General features: G+C 43.7%; 2 protein-coding genes across 2 annotated transcripts; one reads left to right on the top strand and one right to left on the bottom strand.

The window, feature by feature from the left end:
* Positions 1-558: 558 nt before the first annotated feature.
* Positions 559-7380, bottom strand: ZP2 (zona pellucida glycoprotein 2). The gene is made up of 17 exons (XM_027669796.1): positions 7353-7380; positions 5841-5924; positions 5659-5753; positions 4877-5035; positions 4495-4539; positions 4073-4237; positions 3567-3663; positions 3302-3483; positions 2802-2931; positions 2444-2625; positions 2272-2363; positions 2061-2185; positions 1604-1793; positions 1192-1327; positions 1002-1098; positions 830-916; positions 559-743 (listed from the first exon to the last, which is right to left on the bottom strand). Exons 1-17 carry the CDS (start codon positions 7378-7380, stop codon positions 598-600), a joined length of 2040 nt encoding a protein of 679 aa, XP_027525597.1. The 3' UTR covers positions 559-597.
* A 2767-nt stretch (positions 7381-10147) lies between these two features.
* Positions 10148-15358, top strand: ANKS4B (ankyrin repeat and sterile alpha motif domain containing 4B). The gene is made up of 2 exons (XM_027669817.1): positions 10148-10440; positions 13671-15358. The coding sequence occupies exons 1-2, from the start codon at positions 10277-10279 to the stop codon at positions 14743-14745; spliced, it is 1239 nt and encodes a 412-aa protein (XP_027525618.1). The 5' UTR covers positions 10148-10276; the 3' UTR covers positions 14746-15358.
* Positions 15359-19769: the final 4411 nt, after the last annotated feature.

Raw genomic sequence — 19769 nt, 5'->3', positions numbered from 1 at the left:
ATCAGAAAGATCAGCTCTGGCAGCAGAAAAAATCTGGTCCACTTTGGTTTTCCTGAAGTTCTTCTAGACTGCTGTACTCTAAAAAGGGAGGCTCCGATGTAAATCTCCTTCAAAGACCTTTCATAGTTCTCCAATTCCCATAGTAAGGAAAAAGGGTTTTGTTGTTTGTTTTTTTTACTATAATATTTTTATACAAGTGTTGGGTGTGTTGCTAACCAATTTCAATAAAGCCAATTTCTAATTTCCAGCTGCAGCACAGGGCTCAAGATCTGGAGGAGCTGTACAGACTGCAGATATTAGCACAACAAGGATTTTTTAAAAACCCATTCGAATGAAATCACAATTGTGAACAAAGGTATTTGATAAGCACTTCAAAAAGCAAATTGCCTGCAGAGTCGAATGGGAATTTAACACAGCAGTGGGCAATTTCAGAACAAAGACTCAAGAAGTGTTATAGTCATAGCTAAAGCCAAATCTACAATAAGGAGATATTCAGAGAACCAGAAGTATCAAATTTCATAAATAAAGGTAGGAGAGGGAATACATGACAGACATAATTGACAGAGCGACTACTCCAAGTTTATTTAGCAATATACTTTAGTGTACCACATTTACCATGTATGCTCTTCTCTTTAAGCATTTAAGAAGAGCCAAAAATAGTAGCATTGTAGCCACCAGAGAGAGAATACCAACAGCAGTCATTGCAAAGCCAGCCCATGCCTCCTTGCTCAAGAGAGTGCTCCCTACAAAGCAAGGGGAAAGGTAGTTTGTGGAGACAGCTCTTCATTAAACCCACACAACACCCACCAGCACCAAACTGGCTCAGTACCTCTGGTTGTGGACCATTCTTCTGGCACGAGGAGAACAGGACCCCCCAGGCTCACCACTGCAGAGTTCACCTCTGGCATCCCACTTTCTGCAACAGACACAGCAGAGTTGAACCCCAGAGTGCAGTGGGCTACCTTGGATCAGTGCAACCTAAAGAACTACTCAGGCCTTACCTCTCTTGCTTCTAGATGGCCTTGGGCATCTTGCCATGCACAGTGGGGAGTCTGGGTGGAAACGGTCACAGAGCAGAGCACTGCAGTGGAAGTACACCTAGGACAGAGAATGAGAGCTCCATTATTACTATATTTTGAGAAAATACCTGCTCTTATTACTGCTCCCAAGTAGGAGAAAAATGTCACCTACTAGGCCAGGGAGGGCTTTGTCACCAGAGACAAAGGCAAAAGTCTTTACTTCCAGCCTTTGGCGATAGTTGGCATAGCTGACCCCGTGCCCCACAGGATGGAACACAGTCCTGTAGCTGTCCAGGTCATACTCACACCTGCCAATAAGTAAGAAGCAAGTCAGAACAGCAGGGTAAAGAAAGTCTGGGTTGTCGGGTTCGATTTTTTTTTTTTTAAGCAACAGGTTAGAGTTCAAGGTAGAGGTGCTACCATCTTCCTACAGATTCCAGCATACCAGGGCAGTACTTGGAAGGCCACCTCAAATGAAATCCTTGTTCCTGGGGCTCTATTCCTAGGGCTGGTGCAGGGGAAAACTAGGAAATACTCCCCACCCACTGCAAAAGATGCTTCTTTTTCTCTGGCAGGGCACTCACCCATCAACAACAATATTCCACTGGGGAAGTGAGCTTGGATCTTGTGAAGCTGTTGCCCAACAATCATCCAATACCAGGTGGAGGTTGGGATCATTGCGGTTCAGGACCTGAACTTCCAGGAAGATGGGCTGCCTTAGGTACCTCACTATGGGATACTGATCCTCACGGTACGGCTGCCTGTACGAGTCCTCTGCAAGAACCAAAGCCCTGTTAGATAAGTCAGTGTGCAAAGAAGGTCCTGAAGACAACTCCGGTCTCAAGCTCTTCAACAGCAGCTGGTTGAACAGCTGCTGTCTGTCCTAGAGCCAAATGTGAGGCATCTACTTCAAATAGCATGACTGGGAGGAAAGGAAGCACCAAGCCCTGGAAGCCCATGTGCTGGAGCAATTCACTCATATATCCTCCCCTCCACAAGCTCCACTTAATTCCCAGCCACTGAGCCCAGAGTCAGCTTTACCTGGGTAGCTCAGGAGAACTAAAGAGAGGAGACCTCGGTTCACTGAGGAAGCCAGAGGAGGAAGGTTGTTTACTTTTATAGTGAGGGAGGCATCACCGCTGCTGAAGGAGCACAGGACTGTTAGCCTGTAACAAGGAAGGAGCAGGTAAGTCTTATATGAGCATTTGGGTAATACTTAGTCCTGGATATCCTAAAGAGGTTCCAGACACACCTGAATTCGCTGTCCCTTGAGATCCTGCCCAGTGGAACATCTGCTTGTAATGCCCTCACCTCATTCTCATAAACAATCTTCTCCCCATCAAACTGTGGATGAGTCACAGCATTAGTGAGGGTATTCCAAATGCATAAAGCCCACCCCCCATTAATCCTGGCTACAGACTTACCCAGTACCTGGTCCCACACCCATTCAGTGGGACATGAAACCAAACCCTGTCATTCAAAGGCGACTTGAAGGCTGGCCAGCATGCAGGATCTCTGAGCCTAAGGGTATCCAAATCCAGCAGTGGTGTGGTACTATCAGCAAGGATTTCAAAATCCATGTGTCCATCCTGGGTGCACACAGCAGCTGTAAAACGGAGGTTCACATAAGTTGTCATGCCAGTCAGTGACAGCTCAGTCCACCAAGAGCTGTTGGCAAGACAAACTCGTCCATCACAGGCAAATGTAAGAACCAGGCTGTGCTGAAGGATCACCACCCAGGCAGCACAGGGGCTGAGGCCACTGCAGAAGTCACTCACTTACCTATGGGTGTGCGCTGGTCACAGGGGCACTCAGGGTGCATCACCATTGCCACGGTCTCCCCATAGAAGTGAAAAGCCAGTTTCAAGGAGGACATGTAGGACTGAAGTCCTGAGCAGCTCTCCCCATGTAGCTGAAGGACAAGAGTTACTCTCCTGGAGCAGAACTCCACATATATGTTAGAGCTGTTTAGCTCCCCCTGAGGCCATTATGCTCTTCAACCTCAGCTTATTTGTTAGCTTGCATTGCCCCAGGCATGCAGAATACCTACCCCCACCCCCCCAAGGAATATTTTCACCTCCTTCTGTTTTTGCCAAGAGACTCTGTGAAACCCAATTTACCTTTGAGTGATGCCCATCTATTACGAAGTCAGTTAAATCACACCTGCCTTCAGCCAGCCAAGCACAGGTGCTTTTAGTCAGAATCAAAGCTGCTGTGCTCTGGTTCTTAAAACACCAAGTTGATATCACACCAATACCTGTGACTCAAGGATCAGAACTCACCCTGGACTTCAGGACTCCCCTGCTAATATGCAAGCTGACCCCTCTTTGCATGTCCAGAGTGATTCCATTTTCCTGAAGCTGATCCATGGGGATGGTCTTATCTTCTACATCCACAGCCATAAGGGTCCCTGGGAAGGCTGGGATGACAACAGTCATGTGTGTTGCATTACAGATTGCTGGACCTGCAACAACATCTTTTGTTACATTTAACACCAGTTTCCTTGGGGCAAAAGCAGGTCAGGTTCTGACTTTTTCTGTGGGTTACCTGGTGCACAAAGCATTCTTGCCTCCACAGTCAGCCTGCGTTCAGGAGAGCCATACATGAGCTTGAGTGCCACAGCATAGAGCACCTTTTCATTGTACTGACAAAGAAGATGGAGCTCTGTTAGTGCTCAACTTATGATCCATCACAAGACCATCCCCACAGGGTTATGGACTACATCAGACTACTGCTGCTGTTCATGTTTGCAATAGCAGTTTCTTCCCATCTCACCCTTTCTAAAAAAAGCTGCTCATGAGACTGCCAGTCAGATGATCCCAGGACAGGCTATAGCTGTGCTGCTGTCTGAGGTGCAACACTGTGCTCCCCCATTTCATTGTGCTGGGCAGTTCAGTGACAGCTGTGCAAAGTCAAACAGCTTTACACACACCAGCTCAGCACATCAGCTTGACATCAGCTCTGCCCATGGCCTGAAAATGCTTTCCACAGGTCTGCAGGAGGGAAGTGCCCAGCAGCACTAACTCCTCAGTGCCAATTCTCCATTCACCTACCTTGTAGGACACGACTCCAGTGGCAGTAAAGGCCACCTGAAAGATCAGGTTGTGGCCATCAACTAGAAAGTTGTAGCCTTGCTGCATTGCTTGCTCAAGGCTTAGCTGATGTACTGTGGCTCCATCATCAATTGACAGAGTCCAGGACAATGGAGCTGCTGGAACCTGCAAAGCAAGAAATCCTTGCTTAGGGAGGGAAGGCACAGAAGCAGGAAGGCATTAGACCTTCCCCCCTTGCAGTGCTGCCACCTCACAGGTTTTACATTCAAGCACCCTTTACTGACAGCATAGAATGAGACTTCCCAACAAGATGCAATTACACCAGAGAGATAACTACTCCAGCTTGGAGACATCAGGCTCAGTTTAGGTCAAAAAACCCAGACACTCCCCACCTGCTCCCTTTGCCAGCAGAAGGCACATACCATATGCTCATCACCAAAGCTTGAAATGAGTCCTGGGAAAGTAACCTGAAACACAGAAACAAACAGAAGGCTGCAGGGCTGTAACCATGGAGGAAAATTTCTATTATAGCTTCCCAAAGCAGACAGCCAACATCAGCATCCCAGTTCCTCCTGCAGTGGGGCAGGAGCCAGACTGTGTGCATTCTAATGACCTCTTGCAGACTAGCTCTTCAAAGAGCCAGCAGCCATGCCAACATGGACATGCAGCCAAGAGACCTCCCTGAAGGTGACTGGAGCTTTCCCCAGCTTTCTGCAGATCCCAGCCACACAATTCCAGGAGACAGCCATCCCACCTTGCAAACCTCAAAGCAGAATTTATAGCACTCCCAGTTCCTCTACTTACTACCATGAAGTCTTTTGTACAGTTTGTTGCACCAGCAAAGACAGGAGTAATGACTTCATCTGCGTCAACATTGTCACAATGAGTGCTGTAGGTTACATTCATCTCCTCTCCCATTGTGTCATTCACCATCACCTTCAACATTAACTTGTGCTGACCATCCTACAGACAAGACAGATTGGGGAAAAAAATATGTTGAACAGAAGATACCTGAGAAAACTGCAGGAGTCAGAAGAAAGCTTCAAGAACTAGCAGGTTGTAGTGTCAGAGTCAGCTGTTCAAAAAACTAAGCTAATGAATGCCAAAACCAAGAGTCTTCTAGCATTTCAAATGCCTAAAAGCAACAGATACTAATAAAGCTTCTGGGTTTGGCCTCCCATTTACTACTCTACCTCAGCTGCTGTGATTAGCATGTGTTGTTAATTGCTCTGTCAATATACATAAATTTAAATAGAGTAGTGCTCTGAAACACTTGAACCTGGTCCATATCCCTACAAGAAAATCTGTAAAGTAGCTCAAGGCCTTTACAGGAGAACACAGCATTTATGGCAGGCTCTAAGGGGTTTAGTCCACCATTGAGAAAACAAGAATTCTGATAGTTTTTTTCAACTTCTGACATGAACTCTTCTTCTGTAAGGGTTTTAGTCACCAGAAGTGTACGTATTTTCACTCTTGAAGAAAGTTAGAACTAGAAACGCTTTTAAACCCTGTCCTATCCAGAAGAGAAAAAAAGAAGAAATCCCACACTCCATCACAGCAGCTTCCCAGAAGGAAAACCCCTTTACCTCCAGGCTGGTGCAGTTTTCAAACTGGACACTGAGCACCAGCCTCTCATAATCCACAGCATGGTCACAGGACATGATCTCCTCACCACTCACATCTAGGGAGGACATGAAAGATTAGCCCTGCAGGCAGGCACCTGCTTCCAGGCTACAGCAGGGAAGGCCAGGGCAGAAGAAATACATACCAACAACACACACATGCCAGGAGTAGTTGCCAAGCTCTCTGGAAAACTCAACTTCCATCCCCTCCCTATGACAGGTCACATTCTCTGCAGAGGGAAGACCACCATGAACTCCATTACCACCCTGCTTGAGGCACACACCCTGCAAGCCCCCAGCCAGCCCTGCTTCAGAGCCCCCTTCTGCACCAAGGCAGAGGGGAAGCAGCTCCAAGCAAGCCTAAAGCCCACATCCACACCACCGCCACCCCAGAGAGGGCACCTTACCCAAGAGCTCCTGATCCCCCAGGCCATCAGCACAAGGGGCTAAGGGCAGCAAAAAGCCAAACAGGAGCAGCAACCTGCAGGGAAGAGAACCAAATGAGAGAGCAGCAGGGAAAGGACTCAGCTGCCCATCCCTCTCCAAACCCCACTCACCACATCCTTGAGGTGCTCCAGCACTGCTGCTCCACAAACAACCCCATTTCTCCAGTAGAACCACAAGCTTGCCCTCTGGCTGCCCAGGGAGGGTTATATAGGACCCGGGTCTGGCTCCACACAGGTGCCACCTTTCTGCTGCCCCGGGAACAGAACACTTGCACCTGCTGCTCGTTGAGATGGGAAGGCTCACAGGAGACCTTAAGGTGATATTGAGTCTTTAGCATGGATTGTTATTTCCCTCTATTTTGAAGGCATTTTTTTCTTGCTCTGATTGTGTACTCCCTTGTCAGATAGTGCATAGAAAAATGCCCGTCTTTTTGACAGTTACTTTTTAGAATGGAGATTTCTGTGCCACTTTGCTGTCCCTCTCCCTCACACACTGGCAGCACTTGAGACACCAACAAGCTCAGCATGGCTTTCCTTGGGACTGTTTGTAGCACTGGTGATTATATCATGGGGGAAAAAATTCCCCAAAACCAAAGAGCCTGAATGCCAGGTCAGGGCTTCTAGTTTTGAGCACTCACAGCAAAACCACTTATTTGATATGTCACTATGATACAATAGATAATGTCACTGCTTCCAGCCCTACAGAAGCCCCTCAGTTTGCTTTTATATGCCCAGTATGGCTGGGCATCAAGGTGTGGGGGTGAGACAGAGCTTTGGCAGAGTTGGCTTTGTTGCCTTTCAGTTTTGAGTATTTTTACCTATTGATTAAGGCCTTGCTCCTGAAGTGACATGTGAAGACACTGTGAGGGATGCCCTTGGATGCCCACACCTGATCAGTGATCATGTTAGGACCCAGATCATGGGTCTCAGCACCAGTGTGGGTCAACTGAGCCTGGCATGGGTCACACTGAGCCTGGCATGGGTCATGCTCAGCCTGGCTGTGGGAACTGGCTGCTCAAGAGGACATCCAGCAGCAGTGTCCTGGGGCACAGCAGTTTTACGGCCCTAAGAAATGAAGAAATAAGCTTTTATTATTGTTTAAATGTTGTCGTCATCACTGAATTTTGTAGCCACGATTACCCAGTGTGACTAATTTCATTCTTCCCTAAACCCATTAGTTCCAAAGATCTCATTAGGCAAGCAGACACTTACTTGCCTCCCCTTGCATGGCCTTTACCATAGCACATTTGGTGCTTGTAAAAGTTGGGATGAGGAAATGTGCTGGATAATACCTCCTGCAAAACAGATGGCACAACAACATCACTGTGCATACGGGGCTCCAAGTTATCTAGAACAACATAACTAGTGATGCTGCAGCCTTTCAGTCTAAATAGTCCATTTAATGGGTAGTATTTTATTTAAGATAGTTCTCAAAATAATAGAGCAATAATCATATACCTGGTAAAATCCAACAGCAAATCAAAGCTGCCAGTTAAATAATTCATTAGCTTACAACACCATGTACCATCACAACAGAGTTTCTCTTGAGCCTGGTAAGACATTTCAATTGGAAGTGGTTTTGAAGTTCTTTTCAAACCCAAAAAGAAAAGCTTCATTCTAACTACCCAGGGAATTTAAAAAGTTCACAATTTTGAGCTTTAGTCTCAAAAGAATAATCTCCATTCAGGCCGAGAATTTAGCTCGTTTGATGTTGAATCATTTATTGCATTTCAAGTTGAGGTTTTTGGATGGGACAAAGATGAATGAGTACCAGGAGTTAAGAAACAGATGAAGATTTTGTTTGGTCTTTTTTTCTTTCTTTTTTTTGTAATGCCCACTTTTGTGACATAAATAATAATGAAGCTTGCAAAGTCTTGGAGCTTCTCTCCAGTTGACATGGGTTTTTCTTTGCCTCTAATTAAAACCTGGAACAATAGTTTCCCACTTAGTATTATACAGAGTAATGTTCTTGTAAGATCAATATTTTCAGATGTTGGACAATAAAACTCACTCTGAGATCAACATTTTCTGTGCTGAATTAATCAAGAGAAAAGCAAATGAAGGTACTTCTGTAGTAGAAATCATAAACCTTGAAAATGTGAAGGACTCTTCTGCCACCAAATCACTTTCATGGGTGTATCTAACGACATGAGATGCCAACATACAAGAAAAAGGCTGTTCCTGTCTCCTATCAGGCACTGGTGGTACAGGTAGTATGTGCCTACTTTTGAGAGTAAAAAGGCTTACACTGCTCAGTAAAGAAAATAAAATCAATGGCATCAAGAAACAGCTAATCTGAAGTATGTATATATATATATGTATATGTATGTACATGTATTACCTGTCTTTGCTAGTTTTTTCTAGTAGCTGTAAATTTGACTCAGCGCTGAGTGCCTGATTAAATAGAACACAGAATAAATTACTGCTTTTTTTATTAGAAAGGTGTTAATGCAGTGCAGGGAACTTGAGAAAGGCCTGAGGGTGAAACTATCTTCTAATGTGGGGATGGAGGTTGGCCTGGGTGAAGCACAGCCCTTCCTCACTGCCCTGAGATAGCAGGACAGCACTGGGCATGGCTGTGTCTGTGGATGACATGAAGGAAAACCAGGGACTTACTTGGTTTAGTCCTACCTAGACTTATTTATTTGAAGATTCGAACTTGTCACAGGATCTGACTGACTCTCCTTGTCCTCCTGGGAAGAAAAATGTTGGTACAATTTCATTCCTGAAGAGCTCTTCAATCCCTGTCTGAGAAAATAATTAGGAGAGAAAGCTCAGTTGGAGAGGCCTCTGGTGCATTACATGGGTGCCATTATGGGATGCAAATGAGGTGGCAGAACTCCATTCAGGGGTTGCACCAACTCCAAGCAAGGAGTTGGTTTGTGTCACTACTGGTTCTCTAATGGGAGCACAACAAGTAACAAAACCCCACTGCTAATTGCTGAGGGCAGAGTCTCTGAGATCCAGGTTAATTCAGTGAGTCACAGAAAACAGCTTGGCAAAAAGTAACATTTATCTGGCAGCTGTTGTGAATGTGGCCAGAATAACCCTCAGTCTGCAGCACCACATGAAGCTGCAGGTAGAATCTTAGTGACTTCTCAGCTGCTGTTTGAAAACTGACCTTTTATGTGACTTGCTCTTAGTAATTCTTTTAAACCTAAAAATCAGAATTACGGTCTAATTCTGTAGGTTTCTACTTGTCACTGAAATCAGGGGAAATGATTTCTAAAGCAAGAAGTGGTCACATGTGATGGGAACTGGACCCATCTATTCCCAGGAGAGGACCACAGTGCCCAGGAAGGGGCAACAGGTGCAGGCCAATTGTGTTAGCATTTCTTGAATTCCCTGTGCTATCCTAAGGAAATCCTGCACATTTTTTTGCATCTGAACCAGAGCTTACAATACTTGTGAGATGAGTCTTATATTTGCCAAATTCCTGAAGATGCCCTGATGAAATGCCATTTACAGGGCTGTGGTTTTGCCAGCTGTGACTTGCAGACCTGCTGGGGGGTTTATCCAAACACCACCCTGTTCCTGACAGGGCTGTTTTCATCCCCACACCAGTCTGTGTACACAAAATGGCTCCATGGAAGCGCCTGGTTTGGCAGGACAGTAGCTTGTTTTCAAATGCAGCATCCCAGTAAAAGATGGGTTACAAAGGACTTCACCAGTGCAGGTAACTGCTCGTGCATTTCATCCCATGGAACTCAGGGATACTTTATTACTTGGGGTGAAACCTGGCTGCACTGACATTCATGGCTTTTTGAATGCTTTCTGAAATTTTTGAAGGTTTTTTGGAAGTTCAAGGTCTTTTTGCAGTTTTCCCAGAACAAGTCAGGCAAAGACTCAGAGAAGATGAAGGAATCCCATCTATGTTTAAGTAGTCAAATGTGCAACCAGCTGTAAACGGCAGAGGCACCTCCCAGGAAATGAAAGCATTCCCTGCACCACAGACCTCGCTCCCTGTGCAGAGCTCCAGAGAAGCTGCCTGCAAGGATGAACTTTGCCTCCCCATTCTCCTCCTCACAGGGACCTCTCAACTTGTAATCATTAATGAACCATCCCTGTAATGGAGGAGTGACTGTACAGTCTGGATATTGCTCAGACCTGCCTTGGGAAACCAGAAGCTGCTGAAAATGTCGAGCAGGTATCACAAAGCAGCAGCTGATGGCAACTTGGACCTCTTGAAAGAAGCCACTAGGAAAGACCTCAACACTTCAGATGAAGATGGGATGACACCCACCCTTCTGGCAGCTTACCATGGGTATCTGGAGGCTCTGGAAATCATATGCCGGAGGGGGTAAGTCAACCGGCCTCCACTGCTTAAAGCTTGTGGCTCAAAACTGTGATTAGTGCTCATGTTTCTAATGCCCCAATGAGCTCAGACCCTGAAAAATCAGGCTGAAAATCACAGTAATTTCTTTCAATGCATTGCCAAGAATTTTTTCTTCATTTACAGTGGTTTAGGTCCAAAGCCTGTGAGGGGTGGTCTGTCGGTGAAGTCACATCGGCATCAGTGGGACCACATTGTGTGTGGAGCCTGCAGGGAGTGGGACCTGGATGGGACCTTGACTCACTGTAGTGGAGGAGAAGGTGGCCTTTTGATAACGTCTTTGAGACAGGCCTTACAGAGAAATGCATTGTTTGAAACATTTTTAGCAAAAAAGATCTCCCATTTGCTTCCAAAGTGCAGTCAGTAGACACTTGTGAAAATTTAATGCTGTCCAGAGGCAAGTCACAACTCAGAGTTTTGAAACAGTAACATCTAAGATGGCTATTTCTCTGCTTTTTGTAGCATTAACAACTGCCATTGTGCTAAAGCTGAAAACACTATTTTTTCAGAGGCTGTGATAGGATCCTTGTAAACCAGAAAAAAAAATAAGAAGAGAAAAAAAGAAAGAAGGTTTTCTACAGGTTTATTTTCTGATAGTAATATTACTGTATCACTTAAATGTCCTACCTGATTGAAATGTCCTATTGAAATGGTAATTACCTCCCCACCATCCGTACTCTCTTTCTCCGAGCCCACCTTTTAAGCTGTGATTCTATATTAATATCTAATAAAAGAAAATATGCTCTTATGTAGAGATACAATTAATGAAATGTTCTTTCTGGGCTGAGATGAAGATTAAGTTGACCTGTATTTCCATGGATAATAGTTTAAAGGAAATTGGACGGAAAAGTTGAATAACTATTTGGAGGTATTTGAGTTTTATTAAAAATGAAGTTGAAAAAAATGGTTTTTCCTAGATTTGCTTTATAGCTCATGGAGCTCAGGTGTGGCTGTAGTATCACAATAAAAAAGACCTTTGGACTGTGTGGTTGTTGCTGTGTCCTCAGGAGAAGCAAAAATAGATTGACAGTTTTTCAATTTCTATAATTAAGGCAGCTCCAGGGAAATACCTAGTCAATAAGGTTTGTCCCTGAAGGCATACAAGACTAGCTAAGGAATATATAAGAAAAATAATTTCTAACTCTTTTTCTTGGTAAAGGAGCACTTTGGGACAGTTTTACACTCAAAGTCTTCAAATATATGCATTCACCTCTACTTTAATCTAAGATTTTTTGGCATGATCATTGGTTGTCAGAGATATGGCTGTAGCCTCACTGGTTTTCTTGGGAGAAGCTGAATTTTGGAAGACTTACAATCTGTTCTCTAGTCATTTAATGTTTTCCTGTGAGAAAGTATTTTAATTATTTTCAACAAATTCGTCATTTCCTTGAAGAGGTTTCCTGACAAAGGCTCTGAGGTACAGGGTGGGTTTCTTTAGAGTGGTTGCAGATTTTAGGACTCTCAAGCTTGCAACACATTCAGCCCTTGGAAAGTGTGGCAATACTAACAATAAACCCCTTTCATCTTGAAATAATTTGTCTTCTCAGGCATCAGGAGACATTTTCTCTACTTGTCTTACAGGTACATGAATAAAAGCAAGATCACATAGCAGAATCTGCTCTCTTTTGAGTGAGCCTTTTTCTTGGGAAAGCAGGGAAAGGAGGAGCATCAGAATCCAAAGTAGATGTCAAATCTTATCCAAAGTCCCACTGAGCTGGGAACAGACATTCTAGTTTGTCAATTGTTTGAGACTCAAAGGCTGGCAGGTTCCACAGGGAAAAGAGACCACAAACAGCTATGAAGGGACCTGGGGGAGGCTGCATGACCCAGCGCTTCCAAGGCTCAGGATAATGCAGGCTGTTTGCTAATGTGGGAATTCAGGAATCCGGCATGTTTGGCCACAGTCAGGCAGTTCCCCAGGGCAGAACCACAAAAGCAGAAATATGTACACATGGTTTGCATATGTCTGAGTGGAGAAACTTTGATCCTCAGCTGCCACCTCCTTGTGGCAGCGCCTGCGCTCCCGCAGCCACTGTTGTATGGGGAACCCTGACCTTTCTCCTGCCTGGGGCACTTCAGGCTGAAGGATGTGTTCAGATTTGGCCCTCAACAAACCTGGTAGTGCTTTTCTTCAGGGAGACTCAAAGCCAGAGATCAGTGCCTGAAGGACATGTTGTGACAGGGCATGCCACTTCTTTGATAGTACAGCTGCCATGGCACCAACCTCCAAGGCTTGAAATGCTTGAATTCCCAAGAGTAGAAATTCTCCTTGTAAATTTGGTCCCTGGTCCTGAAGTTGTTAAAGATTTTGGGCTGCTGTGGCTGCCTTGGTTGTTGGTCACAAGAGGCCACAAGCTCTGTTCTGAACATTGCTAGTGTTGATCCTGCCAAATGTGTATCGAAATATTCAAGCTGACTCTTGTCTGCAGGCAGCAGTTCAGTGTGAAGTCAGTGCAAGAGTTAAAACTAAAGCAATACTTTTCACTGGCTTTAAATTCAATTGAAAAATGTGGCATTTTATTTTCAAATGAGCTTCTGCTTTTCAAACCCCCATAAGCAAAAGCAGCTAAAGGAGAACAAAAGAGATAAAGAAAAACAATGGCATCTGTCTGGGTTTAAACTAACAGCAATGGAGACAAATGTGTAATCAGGGCTTTACTCTTAGTCATTTACCTATTACTTACCCCAAAAGTTACTGCATGTACTCACTAAATATGTATCACTGTGGTCAGTGAGGAAACCTCCTAATATTGTCCCTGCATTTCACATGCAAAACAGAAGAGTCACCAAAACCCCTTTAAAATATTCCATGCAAAAGCTATTGAAACAGTTTTGCCAATAATTCCAATGAGAGTAAGTCAAAGTCAAAGCCTGAGCCCACTTTGAGCTGCCAGACCCCGGGATGACAAAGGAAATGCCCTGGCTCTGTTATGGGGGATGTATGAGCAGTCACACCCAGCCCCGTGAGCTCGTTTAATTCCCAGACAGGCAGCATTTAGAGCTTGTGCCACACACGCAGCTCAGGGCTTGTGTAAGTGGGTGCAGCCCGGTTCCAATGGTTGGAGCCAAGCTGACCCATTGTCACTGGGCTGTTTTCCTCAGAGCAGAGCAGAGCTGAATGTTTGGTGTCTGTTTAATCCCACTGCAGTGCTGCATGTGGGAACACCCAGCTCACTGTGTGCTGTTTTCCTTCTCAGAGGAGACCCAGACAAGTGTGACATCTGGGGGAACACGCCTCTCCACCACGCTGCCTGCAATGGCCACCTCCACTGTGTCTCTTTTTTGATCAACTTTGGTGCCAACATCTTTGCCCTGGACAATGACCTCCGCACTCCCCTGGAGGTGGCTGCCAGCAGGGACCGCAAGGAGTGTGTCCAGATCCTGGACAAAGCCGCCACCGAGCAGATCATGATGAACCCCAAGAAGGTCTCCAAACAAAAAGCACAGGCCCAGAGGAACGTTGAGAAACAAATCAAGGAGTGTGAGAAGCGCCAAGAGAAACACCAGCATGAGATGAACCGGAATTATATGAAAGAAAAGGCTGGCACGGTGACTTCTTCCAGAGGAACGCACTCCAGAGTAAAGCTGCCCGGTCTATTTGCTTCGAATACCACAGGTACTTTTTCCAAAAACCTGAAAGATACCTTGAAACTGAAGGCAAAAAAGATGGCTGGCAGCACAAGAAGCCAGGAAACACAAAGAAATGACCAAGAGGATGATACAGGTCGGAGAAATGTGATGCATTTGTTTGATGAGAAAGAAGAGGATGAGTTACTGAACGACCTTGATGAGAAAAGCGTTGCTGATAATGACAGTCAGCTCTCCATTTTTCAGCGGCCGGGTCTTGGCAAGATTGTGTTTGGAAGGAATTTGGCTGCAGATGTAAATCCTGGAACTGTGTCTTCTGAGAAAGAAGGCGTCAGCTTTACAATGTCCAGTGAGCTCTTTCAGTATGAAAATGCTGAGAATGGCAGGGAAGGTGATGCTGAAAATGGTGCTGATATCCCTTGGAATGAGGAAGAAGTCATTTGGGATGACGAGGAAGCAGAGAACACACCCCTTGAAGTGTTTCTGGCATCACAGATGCTGGATGAGTTTCTTCCAGTCTTCATGAGGGAAAAAATTGATTTAGATGCCCTGATGCTATGTTCAGATGAAGATCTACAAAGCATTCAGATGGAGCTTGGGCCAAGAAAGAAAGTCCTGAATGCTGTGAATAAAAGAAAAGAGGCACTCAAAAACCCTGGAAAAACTGTAGATACTTGCTTATAAATTATCATCCCTGTTGCTGTAACCTGCACACTGATTCTCTTTACAAAGAGCATGCAATTCCTTTCAGATGTCTGCTAAAGCAAAGGGCAGAGAGGTTACCAATTGCTTTAGAAAGTACAGCAGGGACAAAGATTTTTCTCTCTGCATAGATGGCTGTGGTAAACAGGATATTAATTAAGCATATTCTGTCAAAAAGAAAGAACGTGAAGGCAAAAACCCAAAAAGCTTTTTCTCCCTGAACTGTTTATGGGGTTTGGATTTCTTTTGGTTCAGATAATTTAAAATATCAGTGAAGGCAAGCCATGATACATTCCTTTATAAAGCCCTTCCTTATTTTCTCCAAAACCGCAATGCAAAGAGCATTCTCAGAGCTTGAGAGCTTTGAGTTTTCTCCATTCACTTCTGTTTGTTCTGATCACTACAAACTGCTCTTCCTAGTACTGATGATATGTTAGAAATAGCATCTGAACCTTGATTTCAGCTGTAGTTTATTGACAGTAATCACCTCTGAATGAATGTAAATAAGACTAATTTGCAGCAAGTTTCATGTTTTTGACTAGTAAAGTTTTTACTACTGTACTGATAATAATTTAAAAATACATTAAGTATCTTGTAAAGAGATGTTCAGTCTGGGTTGTATTTTTTTTTCTCATCTCATTAGACTGGATCCAATTGCCACAACTCATCACATCCTAAATGTCATCAAGACTGCAATACTTATAACTACAAGAAGCTGAGGTTTAATTTTCAACGTTTTGGATCTGTTTTGGTGTATCCTCAGCTTGGTTCCTATAGGCTGCATTTACCATGCAAAGTCCCAGAAACAAGGATTCATATCACACACCATTTCCTGTGGGTTGTTGTCAGACTTAGCCTGAGAACTGTGTATAGCACACACACAGAACTCATGAAAAGAAAAAGAAAATGAGACTGTGCTGCTGTGGAAGCTCCTGTTCTTCACCATCTGTCTGTAGGCATTCACAGCAGGATTCCCCTCATCTCCCTCTCAGACGTGTTCTTTTTGGAAGCCAGCATTAGCAGATATAAATTAATCACTCCTGTTCAGTTTTGTGATTCTAATAAGGTGTTTGTGGCAGCTCTGGCTAAGATCACAGATTTTAGATGCACATTTATTAGCAGAACATTTATCTTGAAATCTCTTTCTATAGCTTTCCATTTAGGCAGCTATGATATTTTCATTAGTGGTATACTGCATTTGTGGACATTGATCCTAGTTAATGATCTGGGTTTTTTCATGTTTCATTTTTCTATATCATCTTATGACTTTGATTTGTGTATCACAATACCTTTCCTTGGCTGGACTTCATACTGCATTCTTTCCTCCATGGATTCCTGTACTTCAGCAGGTTGATATTTTCTTCTATTAGGCAATCACATCAAAGTCCTGCTCTGTGCAACCTTCCATGATTACTGTGCTCAGCACAGTAATTGAATCAGGCACCTTCCTCCCAGACTGTGTTGTTAACCTGCTTGGTTGCTTTCATTTTGGCTAAGAAATTCCCAGATGTTTAACAAATGTTTAACAAAGCAGGAAGGAAACAATGAATCTTACCTATTTGAAGGCATACAATAAGTGAATTTTAAATCCCCCTTCCCTATCCTGGAGATGCAGATGCTTCCCATTCCTCCTGGCAGCCACAGAAGAGACAAGCCCAGCCTCATCTTTCTCTGCACCCTCCAGTCCCTGCAGCTGTAGCAGCTGAATTCCACACAGGTTGACAAAAGGTCTGTCCTGCTCTGATGGCTGGTCTGCTCTGACAGTGCAAAGTGCTGAGCATAATGCACCTTTTTCAGGCCAGATTTTAAATAACTGGGTTAGACTGATTTATCCAGGAATTGCTTTCAAAAGCTTTAAGCGTGCAAACAGCTGTCACTGATGGGAGTCCAATGTAGGTAAAAGAGAAGGTGCTTTACGGGGAATCAGGACCCAAGTATCTCTAAACTGCACTGAAAATCTGCCTCTCTGCTTACTCATCTGCAGCCTCTGACAGCCAGAGATAACAGTCAGTTTATGTGCAGATGGTCTCTGCTCAGTTGTCAGAGGCATCCTGTGTTCAGGCACGTCCTTATGTATTCCCACTGACTATGTAGCTGGAATGAACAGCAGCAGATCTATAGGAGTCCCTTGTCCTTCAGAAACTGCATCAAGAGACTGAAAAAGCCCCAGAGCTCTCCATAGGATACTTACTTTTAGGTAATTGAATCTACCTAATTTTTAAATTTTTATTCTTTTTAATTAAAAAAAAAGTGCAATAGTGCTAACCCTTTTCTTGTGGGATGGTACAAGGCAGCCCTCTGGAAAAAAATCAATAAAAAGGAACACATATTTCAGGTTTTTTCCACTTGCGGATTTTTTTACCAACCCCTTTGTTTCCTTTATAATTTGGAAGTATTTAGTGAATCCTAGCTGTGGCTCCTTAGTAATATTTGTATAGCTTTGTTCAGTTGGAGAGATTTTATGTATCCCATGTGCAATCCTACAGCCCAACCCAAACCCAAACCACAAAACCGTGGGATCTCACATGAGCACAGCCCTGCCAAGTACAAGGCTGTCCTTCCTTAGGGATTTAGTTCTCTGCAGTGGACAGACATCAAGAGAATGTGCAGCATGAGACAACAACTGCAAAACTGAGTATCACAGAGGAATTCCCCTTTACATTCTGTGATCACATTTACTGAGAGAGCAGTCACTGCAACAACTTTAATACTTTTCTTGTCTTAAAAAAAAACCAAAAAGCACTAAACACAGAAAAGTAACAGATAACAAAATGTAGTTGAAGAAAAACAGTAGTGTCTATTTATTTTTAATATAAATGCAAGTTACACAATTTCTTGATCCTCTAATTTGTAAAAGAAGGAAACATGGAAACTGATGCTATTCTTTCCCCTCAAAAAACTTAAGGATGGCATCCAAGCAATTCCCATTGTAACTGAACCGATTCCTCTTCATGACATCATAGGTACAACACTGAACCAGGCTCCCAGAACCTCCCATTGCCAATGAAAGCTGAGAACACTGTGGGTTTTCAGAACCAGCTCTTTGGACTGGCTCAATCTACTTTTTAAAGTGCATAGTCTGTAGCAGAGTACGTGTGAAAATAAACTTCTTCCCAAACACGGTGTTTCACTTCAAATTACAGATCTTGTGTTACAGGGGCACAGGACTGGGGGAATGTTGTCATTAATAGTCCATTTCCATACAGTTCCTGAATAATGCAACATTGGTGGCTTTCATGTTTGCCTCACACTAGTGGAGTTCTCCATCACTGAAGTAAGAACACTAAGTCAACACACACACTTCTGAACACTTCAGAAATGACAAAGAAGAAACAAGACGTAAAAATAGAAGGGTAATTTTGCTACAATTAAACTGCAAAAGCTTAGAGAGAAATTTCTGTTGTTCTTTCTGATGGAATAAACAGGATCAATGGAGTTCAACTTCTATCCACATGAACACATCCTTTGTCCTTATTCCCTTACTGGTCTGGTACCCTTTCTATGCTACCTCTGCAAATTACAAACTGCCACTTACTACTTTTTTCCAACTAGCTTACACCAGGCTTATAATTGGGAGTATTATTTACATCACACCTGCACCGTACTCATTAGCCTCTTCTGTACTTATCTATGCACCACCAAGGGCTTTAATGCCACCTGCTTCTGAACCTCCTTCCTGTTGCTCCACTCTATTCTACTGGCATTGTTTCATCTAACTCTTCCACAGCATGAAGAAACACTTAATAGCCTGCATGAAATAATATGCAAATAGAAATAAAATTTTGCAAGGCACAGCTCTAGCCTGAGACAGCAATTTGTTTCCAGGGCAATAGCTATTTTTCAGCAGATGCTTGATCTTTTGCGAGGCAGTTGCATAACAGCACAAAACTGGAACTCTTCCTTATGTCACTGGGTTCCTCTGCCAGGGAAGGATCATGAAAATTCCTGCCCCAGATAATATTTGGGATAATAGAGCAATTACTAATCGAGGCATGGTACAGCCAAACTGAAAATATTTGCCTGTACATTTGAAGTTTATCATACTGAAATGAGTTTGTGTGGTTCCAACCTTCAAGAAACTTAGAACTTACAGGCACCATAGGTTAATAACAAAATCTCCCCACAGAACACAGATAAAAGTTAAATCAGAACACATTTTAGTTCTCTTATGAAAATGGCAGTATCCCAGCGAGGAATGAACTAAGGGAGGTACTGAGAGGAAATCTAACAGTGTGGAGGCATAATTATGTATATAAACTCCCACTCAGACCTGTGCTCTTAAATAAAAAACCACTGGGTCTGGGGGTGGGGAAGGTGGATTGCAAGGTGTGAAAATAAAAATGGTGACTTCCAGACCCCAGTGTAAGTTGAAGGGAAGGGGTGTCCAGGAGTCAGAGGTGGGCTGTGTTCCCAGGAGACTGGAGACAAGGTTACTCTCACTGGAGCACTGAAACCCACAGCTGCATTTAAAGTACCACCATAGGCAAATATGATGCCAGAGTCCATTCTCCAAACTGATGTATTTAACCCCAGTATGAATTAATTCTCAAAACCTCACAAAATCTATGGAAAGATGGCACATACATAAATAATTAAGGAGGAAAGGCATTGATTCCAGAATGACACCAAAATATGTAAAGATACCCTGGTTAGTATCACTGCAAACATCTAATACCTGCTGTTACAAAAGAGATACATTTATTAGCAATACTGCAGGTATTTAAGATTTGCAATTAGAAAACTTGAGAAATCAGTCGACTGCTGAATTTTTACTTTTCCTTCTTGAGGGTTCTAGAAGGGCTACTTTCAGATGAGATTGGTGCCTTTCTTGTTAACAAAGGATCCAAGGAAGCCAAGTGCAAACCATTCTCTTGGCCTCATTGGCACTGTAGACTTCCCCTTTAGTTTGCAGCTGACCACGCATCATAAACAAATTTTGCTGCTACTGCATCTTCAACCGCCAGCCCTGAAAAAGAATTAAAGGCACCTTCAAACAGTTCTTCAGC

The sequence above is a fragment of the Corapipo altera genome, unplaced genomic scaffold (assembly GCF_003945725.1).
Source record: "Corapipo altera isolate COAL_440 unplaced genomic scaffold, ASM394572v1 61183, whole genome shotgun sequence".
Taxonomy (NCBI): domain Eukaryota; kingdom Metazoa; phylum Chordata; class Aves; order Passeriformes; family Pipridae; genus Corapipo; species Corapipo altera.
Note: the sequence above shows the minus strand (reverse complement) of the source record. Positions and strands in the feature narration are given on the sequence as shown.